Consider the following 13,416-nt stretch of genomic DNA (forward strand, 5'->3'; position numbering starts at 1 on the left):
ATAAGTGAGGCAGAACACATTGACCTTCTCTCTCTCTCTCTCCTCTCTCTACCTGTGCTTCGTTCTCTTTAAGCAGTCGCCGTGTGCGCGCTCCTCCCGGGTCATCGGTTAAATTCAACATCACTACGCTCTTCTTTTCCCAACCGATGAAGGACCCATCGGTCAAACCTTCTACCACCGACAAGAAGTCTTGGTAGCCGTGGTGACGTGTGGACACCACCGAGAAGGCCGTCCAATCATACTCCTCCAGTACCTCAAAGATCACCTCCAGTTGGAGTGTGGTGGAGGAGCTGAACTGCAGGAAGATTGAGCCGGTCTCCTGCAAAGGAATTAACAGGGTGACTAACTACATATCCCAACCCCGAAGGCTGCGGTCCATTCGTTCCCTGCATAAGGCATCATGGGAACTGAATTTCCTCTTACGGTAACAGCACACAGAGTTGTCTTCTGCAGTGCAATTAAGGAGAAAAAATAAATAATTTCCCACGACTCGAGACTGTTTATTGCCTGCGTAAAGCATAGGGATTAAAGAGTTTGAGAAATGTAGCCAGCATAGGAACAAGAGGGAGGTACTTTGGAGAGTCACTAATCGTAACCAGAGTGTGTCGCACAGATCTAAATTTCATTCGCAGTGGCGTTGAATGCATGCATGTTTATGGGAGTGTGTAGTAGCATTCAGCACAACGTCAATGTAATTTCTCCAGACTAACTCGTTTAAAAAAACAAACATTTGTGATTGCAAATGAATTTTGCCTTTTTGTTGCATTACCACAATGTGCTAAAGAGGACGTGTTATAAATGCTGAGACATCCCATTTAAAATTGCGAAACGCACACCGAAGCACTTTAGTGAATGGGAACAAAAAACACCTGACCATACTGTATGGCCTGCAGCGGTAACGCCTGACCTCTACCCTTGCTGTTTATCCAAATAGATATGTTAGCAATGCCATCTCTTCCTACAGTTATCAGCATACCCTGATCAACTCCCAACAGAGACGACAGCAATCCTATCTCTGTCCATTTAACGTTCCTCCTCAGGCAGTACCATTAACAAATAATGCTTATATAGCACTGCAGCAACTTAAACATTATCTAGAAAGGGTTGGAGCTCATTAACACCAAGAGCTCACAGAGAAAAACGTTCCATAGTTTAACGAAACAACAATATTGTCATAATGTTTGTGTTTAAGAAAAACACCCTCAAATGATTAAGCACAGCTAACGTGGGAGAAATGCTAATCATTTGAGATTATTCAGGCAGGTCTTTTGTAAGAAACAATCATTTTTAGTGGCCCTATTTTATCGTGTCAATAAATATCATAGACGCTAGTTAATTAAGAAAAAAATTACACTATTTATTTTAAGAATAGACAGCTACTGCCTACTTGAGAATCAATCTGTCTGGGATTGCTCTGAAGAGAAATTGTACCTGGCACTTTGCTGACACTATAGTCTGAATCTCAGAGTATACTTTAAATAGAACAGGTTTCAATCTGTAGACACTGAACCTGCATTTAAAACCATTTACTTGGATGGCAGCAGCCTTTGTTGAAAGAATTTTGCTGTGACATCTAGATCCGTAAGATGCTTAACCAAATTCATTTAACCCAGAGGATGAGATCATTGCAAAGAGTCGCAGGTTGATTACTTACTTGCCTTAAAAAACACATTTTCATTTTAAAGTAGTTTAAACTGTATAAGCTTTGACATCAACTATACCTGTGGTACCCTGCCCAGACCCGCTCCCCCTCCCACAGCAACAATGGGGAGGCCGGTCTGGGCTGAGACGAACTCCAGCATGGGGGCCAGGGGGCCAGAGGCAAGCGGAAGGGGTCTCTCATCCTCATACACGAGTCCTTGAAGGGGTCTGGATGCCAGTAGGTCACATAGTTGAGAAAGCAACGTCCTTGGGCTGCTGTCATTTACCTGTTGACAATTCACATCCACTTTACTAGTGTATAGTCCAGTTCATATTTAACAAAAGAGTCACATTCGGTTAAGTTATAATCTAATACCAACTAATACTAGGGTCTAAGAAGATTGTGAAAACTACGCATTTCGGCCTTATTCGAAACTGACCTGGAGCCAGATTACGTTGGCGGATCCCCACTGGGTAACGACACTCTCGCCGAAACTGCTGTGCACACGTCCGAAGCCCGGGTATGGCACCCTGCCCGCAGCTGCCGCAGCCCCTGCTTCCCCTTGTTGGATCGTTGAGCCCGCGTGGATCACTGCAATGTTGAAATGCATCGATGCCACCGGGTCCCGTTCACGCTCTCGTGGGCGAAGCAAGAGATGAGGGGAGGAGCTGGTCGGACCCACCCATTCTACCAGGGCCAATAGCAGAGACAGCGTGGGTACTGTGACCATGGCAACAAATGAGGAGGCCAAGCGAGAGGGCACAAATAGAGAAAGCCTGAGTGCAAATAAGAAAAGGAAGACAAAATGGTAAACTGTAATAAAAAAAGCTATAATCTCTATACATAAAAAACTTAAGAGAGCAATCGAGCGAGTGAGCAATAAAGCTGAGAAAGTGAGAGATCGATTAGCAGGAGACAAGTGTGAGGAAGAAAAAGAAGTGGAATGAGAGAGCTAAAAACAAAGAAACAGAACTGACAAAAAAGAATAGAAAATAAAAGGTTTTATTTAGACCACAGCCTAAAATGGCGCAACTCAAAACATAGAACAACAGAGAGATGATTATTGATAGAGAGAAAACTCTACGTTTTGTCCTTAAAGGTCACGTTATTTCTGATGCCACTTTTTAAACCCCAGTTAGTGTGTAATGTTACCTTAATAGCATGAATAATACCTGTAAAATGAAAAAGCTCAAAGTTCACTGCCAGGCGATATATTTTCTCAGAATTTGACTTTCAAAGCCTACAGTGAACGGCCGGTTTGGACTACACCCCTCTACTTCCTGCTTTAATGACGTCACTAAAACAGTTTTTTTGCTAAACTCCACCCACAGGAATACGTCAGTCGCCAGCTAAGCTAATGGCACACCAAGCTGCTGTCGAATCACAACACACTAAACAAACTACACAATCAGAACTCGAAACGTATTTCTGAAGAAAGGACTTCACAGAACAAGGAAGACATTAGTCTGTTTTTAGGACAGTGAAAACAGCGCTATACAGTAAATTGTGTGAAATATACTGCGTTTTTTTACACGTGAAACATGAACACATCTTATGTTGCGCACTGTAAACACAATCAAAGCTTCAGAAACACAGAAAGAACGGGAAACCTTTAAACCAATCACCAGCAAGAAGTGGATGGTTGTGTTATTACAGTAAACTGAATATAATAACAAAAAAATAAAACAATTGTATCCAATTGTACTAGACCATTGCTAAAATGCCTTTATTTTGCTTTATTTTTTAATTCAATAAAACATTTTTATGATAAGTTATTTGAGTCAAAAAGGTGAATTGAAAATTTGACATGAATTTGACAATGTATTGGTATAAGTATCTGTTTAGTTTTGGTTTTAGTATCTTTTGCTTTAAAAGGTGTCATGAAATTGATAATTATAGATGAATAAAACATCCAGTTCAATGACATAACATGCATATTTTTGTGTCCATGGACATTAATTACTTAAAAAATTAATTGATACATTTATGAAATGTCTCACTTTATTTTATAAAACCTAGAAAGTATAAATACATTATCAGTATTTTTAATAATAAACATTTATTTCTATTTTGGTATCTCAAACTTGTAAAATGGAAGGTGGGGAAACTGTCCATATAAATTAACAGTTTAAGACAACAATTAAAAACTGTTGTGTTTGAAATATGAAATAATTTGGTTTAAACCTTTCTAATAAATCACAAAGTTATCAGTAGCTGTTGTGATGCTGGGATAATTAAATTATATGGGCAGACTGGTATACTTTTTGTCTCTGGTGGTACAACCAATGTAAAACTATTTTATCAAACATCTTTGTAAATAAATATACAAATGTATGAACTTTGTATCAGAGGAAAAGTTATACCGCCTTTTAAAAACTTGAACTGTCATTGACCCATCCTGCAAGTTTCATAGCGTAAAAAACCCTCCTTTTCAATCACGAAAACATGAATGTAATCATTCTCCAGGAAAAAGGAATGAATGAAAAATCGCTAGATAAGTGACGTACATAGATAGATCAATTTTTATGATCTGCCTGCTCCAGGTCTGTGACCTCCCCCTTCTCTGCCCCAGAGAAAGACACAGCACATCATTATGAACTTCAGACAGTTCAGATAGTACTGTCATATCAGCGCTGACCTATGTGCCAACTGTTTTGGACTAAACAAGAATCCAGCATCTCCTGTACAACCATAAGTTTTGAAATACATTGTGCAAGACGGAAGTGAGAGATCTGATAACACTATACACGAAGCATATGTGATAGAAACACGATGGGATTTATATTCTGTGCTCATAGTTGGTGTCAGTATGTGCATTATTTAAGAGCACCAATGGTCCAATTCACGATTTTACATTTCCTTTGGTGTGTAAGTGTATTAGTACCTGTTAACGATATGCAAAAGGTACAAATCCCAAAGTAAAGGATGATAAGAGTTATTGTCTCTAACGTAAATCTCTTTTCTTGGACTACAACAAACACATGGATTGTAGGCAACAGTTTACTTTCTGGGATTGGGATGTAGACAAGACCGACATTATCATAATTCCTCCCGCTTCGGACTCACAGCCTGTAAATTAACTCCTGTTAACTCCACGGGTCTGCTGAATGCTGTATTCTGATTGGTTCCACGGGTATGCATTATTTTTTGATAACTGGACACCTAACTTGTCAAATGTCTTAAAAAATGTCTTAAAAAAACGCAAACACATTGTAATATACCAAATACACAAAATAACGTTATTTTAGCAATGAAATAGGGGCTCTTTAAGGGTACAATTCTCTGTTTAAAAAGAGTAAAAACGTTGCAATGTCTTATCATTGTGCTTGAGAGATTGTTTGGGTGTCTGTGCCATGAATAAACACACAATGTGCTGAAAAAGACCATTTGTGAAGCCATATTTGTACAAAAAAAAAACTGCAGTAATAGCAGGCTAACAGCAGCATGTAGGCTATCAATCATAGAAGTAGGCTGGACACTGAGCCAGGCAGAACGCTCTTAAAGTGAAAGCACACAAATTAAACTAAAGTTTTAATGGATAAAACACATCATGGCCCTTTTAATGATAGCATGTGCTGATGCTGGCATGGACTTTACCCTTTTGTACAAAACCTGATGACCTATGTTATTTTAGTATTATGTGAAAACTTTCCAAAAAGCATATTGTGTGCTTTAGTGAAAGCGAGAAAATCTGAACCTTCAAATAAAAAAGTTAACGTGCCACAAAATTGCCAGATTTGTTGAGTAACCTAGACACGACCTAAAAATGTGTGAAATATGTGAGAACATATTATTTCTTTGTGTAAGATTTTTTAATCTAACTGTATACTGCCAAAATGTAAGTGCTTAGTGTAAATGGATAAAAGCAAGGACTTTTAGTGTGATCTTAGCATTTTAGACCTGGCAGGTCTTGCATTCTACCTCACATGAACCAACTATCTCCACACACACAATACAAGAAAAACATTTTCAATTAACTTATGTGCCAGCCTCCCACTGCCTTCCTCTCGGTTTCATGATATCAGGTGTTAATGCAATTGCTTGAAATCGCCAGGCTCTCTGACAAAATATTCCTTTTCTCCCCCGATTTTGCTACTAGTTGGGTTAGTTTTCTTTTTGCTTCATTCTGTTTGTCCTTGATCTAAGTATTTATCTTTAAGCCTGTTGGTCTGTTGACCCTGATGAGTCTTCCAGATGAATAAGATGAAGAATTAAGAGGCCTAGAACAACAATGCAATGAAAAGGTTATGGAAGGGACAGCGAGGGAAACATTGGAATTCTGCTTGGCTATCAGAGGGAAATATCATCCTAATGACAAAGATGAGGAGAAAGGGGAGACGGGGTGGAGGAGAAACAGAGGAAGTGGAGAGAGAGAGAGAAAGAAAGATGAAATATTGAGGTATAGAGGGAAAGAGAGAAATATTGATTACCAGGATGTGTGTACGTGTTTGGCTTGAGCAAACATGCTGGCAATTCTCCAGTTTTGACAGACAAGGGACAGTGTGTGTTTGCGTGTGACTCTCAGAAAGGTTGGGGAAGGTGGGGTGGGTGTAGGGGGAAGGGGAAAGCATCAAAACACATTCCAAAATATCACAGTCGCTTTAAATTAACCTGAAGTAATCATAGTCTGGCCTGTCATTTAAATACCCACTGTGCTAATGTTGTGAAAAAGCAGTAATTTACGACTGCATCTGCAGGTTTAATAGTACAGTAGAAGATGTGGGGAGTCCACACAGTCCAGAAATGATCAAAGAGGGCCAAAAAAACTCATCTATACATCATATACAAAAGCATGGACATGTGTTTGCTTTTCTTTTACGTGCAATCCCCTCAGGCAGTTTCACAATATTCTACAGTACATTACTAAAGTACATAACTATAGCTCTGCATATAAATGTACATAAAGTATCTCTGACTGGCTTAATTAATACGCTCTGAACACTTTCTTTGCTTTACAACATGTTCAGTTTCTTCAGTCTATCACATCATTAGTATTTACAATGAAATGATCAAAAGCATGTGGCTTCCAAAAATTCTGATGAAAAGTACACAATTATATAAACCAATAACATGCACAACATTTTAAATAACAGGACACAGCAGTTGAAAAGCTCAGATGCAAAAGCCACTAAACGCCACCTCTATCAAAAATTATATTAAAATAATTGGCCAAATGTTATCGACATGTATTATACAGTACATTCACCAAATACTTTCAACAAAACAACTTTTTTAGCAAAGTCCTCTGTACAAGAAAGGCAAATTAGATCCCATGTAAGACTTATTGCAAGCTTACGTTTTTTACCCCAGTTAAAGGTAATTTATCAAATATATTAGCTATCCTCTGACCCAAACGATTGTTTTGGTAATTTGTCCATTCCCCCAAATACGACCAACAGATGCTTTTACTAAATTAAATCTACACTGCTGGTGTTTATATGGCTACCACCAGACCTGGTGGTACCCATATATACACCAGGAGTGTACGTTTAACACTGGCGATTTTGCTGTGTAAAAAACAGTCACAACTTATTTAAAAAAGTACTTTAAATATTCCAAGTGTACCGAGGTCAAAACATCAATTTATATGAAGAAAAGATGCAAAAGTGATCCAACTACAATGTAGATATGTACGGCAGAAGAAGTGATGATACGTCATCTTTGAATGTAAAAAAAGCATTGGCTCTCATGTGTCTCATGACCAATTGCATCATTATGTCAGTAAAGAATGTGAAGCGCTATTGGCTGTCGTGATCGATTGTGTCATGCTCTAATGTTCTGGTTTAAATGAGATCTGACTGTGCCTACGTTTAGTTACCGACTAATAACCTTTTAATCATTCACAGTGAAATTACTGAAACTAAACATGATTAAAAAATGCTAATTTACAAAAAACCGTGCCAGACGGTTTTGCATCTGAACTCTTTGATTATACACCCTTTTACTGTTTGTACACAATGATGACGTGGCAATGTATGTGCATGCATTTTGGCAACGAAAGTATGGCAAAAATCAGCAGTAAAGCAACACAGACAGACAAAGTTATTTTAAAAAGTTGACTTTATCAACTTTTTTAACACAGCTACCAGATCCTTGTACGATAGTGGAGTGGATAGAAGACGTTAGCAGATGGTCAAATATAAAGTAGCAAGATTCATATATACTAGGAGTGTAACGGTACAGAAAAATTCCGGTTCGGTGCGTACCTTTGAAGCCACGGTTCGATTCATTTTCGGTACAGTAAGGGGAAAATTTGCAAACATTTAACTGCAGGTTGTTTATTACTATAAACTTTTTTTAACAATTTGTTTACATTTTTTTAAACACTTTTTATTAAAATATAATAAATAAAATACTGCTGCAAAGTTCCCCACTAAATAACATACTTTTTTACATTATTTTATAACAGTAGGTAAATCTTTTCTTAACCATCTCTTAAACTTTTTTTACTAAAACCTTGCACTAAACTAACAAATTCAATTCCTGAATACATTTATGAACTATTAGCCTACATTTTTGCCACCAAATTTTTTTTTCTGTTTTGATTTATTTTGGATTTTTTTAAGTCACAGTATTGAATTGGTTATGTACCATCTCTGTATAAAAATAATATAACTGCTCTATGTGTAACAAGCAACATGATGATATACCTATTATACACTCATATTGAGATGAGTCAGTTGCATACATAGCCATCTTTTAACTTTTGCACGTTTCTCCTAATCTTTGCTTGAGTCAGCAACAAACCCCTCCGCAGCTGAGTAACAGCTGAGTAAGCCCGGGTTACAGCTTTTCCCTGTCCCGAGCAGATTAACTGATCGAATTGTGACAATGATATGATTGACGTCAGTTGCAGAAGAAAAATCTGATCACGCATTCCCTTATTCACCCTGTCAAAAGAAAGACGCGCAACCTCTCACACACTTTTGAAAGAACAAAACACATGTTTAACACACGCTTTTAGACGTGACGCGTAAGCGGCCCCGTAAATGTTTACATCAATAATCAAACAAATAAATAAAAAGTAAATAAAAATCTTTCTGCGGGCCAAATTATGTTATATGTTTGACAGAAGACTTGCTCTGAACGCGGAAGCTTCCGCCACTTAATATGTTTGTGTGGAAACACGAAAATTAACCTATTTTTCGCACACAAAAGATTGCATTCGGTGCACATGTGCACCGTGCCGAAAGCCCTGTACCGAAACGGTCCGGTACCAATACACGTAACCAAACGCAACAACCAGACAATTTGATGCTGGGAAACCGTTTTGATAAACTTTCTGAGTTGCTAACAAGTTAGAACCACTGGGGAACAACACCACTTCTGGTGCCAAAATACGCATGCAGGCTATTTGATCACGTGGGCTGTAAAAGGGTCTATAAATTTCATTATAATAGAACTTTTAGGCCTTAAACATATGAACTGACACAAACATAGATAAAGAAACATTAGATATAGGATACACAATAAATGTCGTAGTGCAGTGGTCTTCAATACTTGTCCACCATGTGACATTATTTATTATGTAATATAATATATTTTTAATACCTACATTTAAATAGCTGGTTGAGATAAATGTCACTATCATTCCCACATAAAACAATGCATAAAGAAATCTGTAAAATCAAAATGTAATCTACAACATGACTGTGCATTAGTGATGCACGGGTAGTCTCGTAACCCGCGGGTTGGGCGGGTAAAGAAATTGTAACTTTATTGCGGGCGGGTTGGGGCGGGTCATTAAAAACAAAATAAATAAAAAACGCATGTTGTGTCTAATTCCCTTAGCATATATAAAAAAAAATCATATTTTATTATAAGTTATTTGATAAAGTTAAATTACGTAGGCCTACGTGGCAACGTAACTTCCGCAACGTAACTTAAAATAAAATGAAATAAAATATTTTAATGGTCGCGGGTGCGGGGTGGTGCAGGTTGTAAAAATAGATACAGTACAGCATGGATTAAAGTGAAAAAAATTCTTCTGACTGAAATTTTTTTCAGGCCAAGTCATATTCCTTTAACTTAATGTAGGCCAGACTAATGGCATTTTAAGGGGAGATTTTTTGCCATTAATTCCATATTAAAGTCTCCTGTAGCTGTAGTTTGCCTGGCATTTAAGATGAAGGCAAAACAGCTACATAACTCACTAAGAAAACATGAATATCACCACCTTTAATTAATCTTTTATTAATTATTTATGAATTCTAAATTTATTTATTTTAGCATTTACTAATAGCTTTTTTTAAATCAAAGTTGAAACTGTTAACATTAGTAAATGCACCATGAAATACTGTCAATTACTGTAATGACATAAACAAGAATTAATTAATGTTTATATACTCTATATTTTTCATTGTTTGTTCATGTTTTATAATGCATTTACAAATGTGAACAAATACAACTTTTTCATATCATATTATTCAGTACACATAAACGAATAATCCAGGGTCTGTTCTGTTCACACAACAGCTTACAGTAACGTTATGTATGAATATAAACCCTGAACGACCAACTCAAGTTAAACTCGTGTACAATTCGCATAGGATGTCTGTAACCATAGTGACAGTTGTTAATTGATGACTGTACCTTTATCAACAAATTATTATGTTACAATAGAGGCAGCGCTGATGTGCTATTTTATGCGCAATGTTTCTGCTGTTTACTTTCTCCAAAGACCTAAATGGTTGTGTTTATATGAGGAGCAAAGACAGGATTTGTGACGCATATTTGTATCTAAGGCCAATAAAGTAGCAAAAATACTCACAAGCTCAATGAGAAGCGAATGCGCAACTTGCATACTCCTCTGCATACTAAACAGCGAACGCATTTACTGTTGTTTGTGTTTGAATGGCTTAAAATCACTTGTTTTTAAACTGCGGTGCTTAAATATATGTACAAATCTTACGTTATTGTGACCACACGCAAATGCAACTGCAAGAACCGACAGGTGGATGACATCAAAGTGCCGCGAGAGCATTTCGGAAGCAATCTCCTCTAATGATTCCTCGAATCGGTCTCACGGCGATGTTATCTGCCTCCTGGTTTTTGTGGCGCCACATGAAGTTTACCCACGAGTTTAACAAACCTGTTGTATCAGCCACTGGCTAGATGAGCATAGCAATCAAAAACGTGACGCGGATGATCACGTACGGGAGAAATAATTTACCCCCAAAATACAGGACCACTAATCATATAATCAATACTGTGCAAAGACACGTAAGTTACCTGGATGTATTGGTTGTTTTAGCCCACGAACTGAAAGGTTTGCACTGGTCTTTAACACTTTTATCAATCTTCAAAACATCGGAGCCTTTCTGCATTATAAGTTTGTCCATGCTGGCTGAAATAAAGTTTTACCTCAGCTTAACGTGACACAGCCAGAAAACCCGGAGTGGATCCGGTGCGTAGTGATTACAGAACACTTACAGTGGAGAGAGGAACGTGATTTGGATCCACTCCAGGCTTTGATCACATCCAACTTAAAAAAAGGTGAATACACGTCGTCTTTATGAAAAGTGAATTTAATAATTTCGCAATTGACGGAAATCCGTCTAGCGACGGAAAACTTTAATCCATGAGTACAGTGGTGCGGGGCAGGTTGGGGCGGGCCAAATATTTCATAAAAGCGGGACCAGCGTGGTGGAAAAAATGCTGACCTGCGCATCACTACTGTTCATTAACTAGGCTGCTAAGCAAAAGTATGCAAATACATAAATTCATACAAATACACTTACCATAACAGTATAACATTACAACACAAGGGGTTTATGCATTTTTTTTCTATACACAATTCATAATTAAAAAAATTATCTTTAGTTTTTCTCATTTTACTATTTATGTGTTTAGGTAAAATTTTTATTTTTGTTTCATTTTTGTGAACTACTGACAACATTTCACACATATTCCAAATAAAAATATTGTTTTGATGAAAACCCTAACCCTAGCCCTAAGCTGGTCAAAATAACAAAAACGTCACTATGTTTTCAGACCTTGAATGCTGCAAACAAAAAAAGGTTTTTAAACAACACAATACTATTGTTTTACATGCATTTGGACAAAAAGTGTAGAATGATTAAAGCCAAAACTGCATTGGTCTCTTATTTTTTCCAGAGCAGCTAAAAACCCCATTGGTATCACAATAACAGTGCTTTTACTGCATAAAACCCTCTTTACACCAAGCCTGAGTTTTTCCATCAATTTTTTACACAGTTTAGTTCCTGACACTCAAGCACTGCACCAGAAAGCCTCCACATCCTGCCATAAACATCCAGCCAACAGCCCACCCTCCTTAAAAATCAAGCACAAAATTTGCAGAGCAGAACACACAACATAAGATGGAATGTATCCACACACAAGCTGGACCAGGGGACCACATATGCTTTGACAGCTCGTGATCATTATGGCTGAGCCCATGGCTGCATTCCTCGTTCACTGCATTGGCTGTGAGCGCACTCCGCCTTTACTGCCCCACCGTAAACACTGATCGTAAAATGCTTTGCATGCACCGCGATGACCACTGCTATTCATCGCTATTGAAAGCACTTTAACTGACAAACGACCACATCGTCCATCAACCATCCAGACCCAGGCAAGCCCACTTTATACTAACAAAGCCTACACTACACTATATGGAAACATTACTACACTATACAGCATAGGCCTGTTAAACTCATTCAACAGAGACACTGCAGCAATGCCACAGAGCAGTGAGTATAATCTAGTCCAGCTCTAAGGCTCTGTTTACACCTGGTATTAAGATGTATTTTGGTCGATCGGATCACAAGTGGACGAGAGAGACACATTTACACCTGGTGTTTTAATCCATCTCTTCTGTCCACTTTAGAACACTTCTGTCCTGATTACTTCGAGGGGATGGTCTATGGGCGAGTCGTTAAAACAAAAGCGGGATAAATGATAGTGTTAAGTGTAAGTCAGAGTACCCCTGCTTCTGTTGTTAGTAAAGATGTTGCACAATGTTTTGTACATGCATATGTAAGAGCTTTCTCAGATATTTAAAAGCAGTTGATAAAATAAATTCACACGCTCAAAAAATGTAACAAAAATAAAACTGGCGGTTAGGAGCCACCTCCTAAAGACCGCGCTGAACACTGTGGGTTTGCACTAGAAGTCTGGACCAGTGTAAAACCATTGTGCTCAGTCTAATTTGACATTAGATCAGTAGGCAGAGAGCAGACGTGTTTTGTGGCTGTTCGAACACATTCGACCACGTTTGCATCATCTACACCACAAAAGCAATCCGGTCGAATGTGTTTTCGATTACTTATGACAAGCTGCACAATGCTGTATAAAAACAAAGCATTTTAAACCTGGTTTACACCTGTATTAAGCATCATCCACTTGTGATCAGATCGACCAGAAAACATCTAAATACCAGGTGTAAACAGCCCCTAAGATATGTACTTAAAAAGTGCTGTTCAGACCAATTTCACCCACAAGACAAAAGCTGTCTTATCTTCAATGTGATTTTACCTTCAATCGCAGTGGACGAAGAGAACACATTAGTGTTAAATGACAGCAGGCTTCTGGGGCTCACAAATTTTAGAAAATCAAGTAAATGGTTTAATTCTTCAGGCGACATGATAAAAAGCACCAAATACGTTACGGAGTAAAACAAATATCTCCACCAGTATGTATGGTATGGTTTCAACGCATTTATACAGGCACATTTTCAACATCTTACAATCTGTAAATGTTGTAGCCTAGCAGTTAAGGACAAGCATGCATAGGGTTGCAGAATTGAACCCCAC

The 13,416-nt window shown here is 37.9% G+C and overlaps 1 protein-coding gene across 1 annotated transcript in view; it reads right to left on the bottom strand.

Moving 5' to 3' along the window:
• grin2db (glutamate receptor, ionotropic, N-methyl D-aspartate 2D, b) overlaps positions 1-13,416 on the bottom strand; it is an 83,812-nt gene that overhangs the window by 48,661 nt on the left and 21,735 nt on the right. Inside the window, exons 2-4 of the mRNA XM_065245921.2 lie at positions 2,082-2,418; positions 1,722-1,928; positions 53-319 (exon numbers count right to left, since the gene is read on the bottom strand). Of these exons, the coding sequence (XP_065101993.2) occupies positions 53-319; positions 1,722-1,928; positions 2,082-2,372 (765 nt within the window). The 5' untranslated portion in view covers positions 2,373-2,418. The remainder of the gene's footprint in view (positions 1-52; positions 320-1,721; positions 1,929-2,081; positions 2,419-13,416) is intronic.

This window comes from Paramisgurnus dabryanus, chromosome 13, assembly GCF_030506205.2.
Source record: "Paramisgurnus dabryanus chromosome 13, PD_genome_1.1, whole genome shotgun sequence".
Classification (NCBI taxonomy): domain Eukaryota; kingdom Metazoa; phylum Chordata; class Actinopteri; order Cypriniformes; family Cobitidae; genus Paramisgurnus; species Paramisgurnus dabryanus.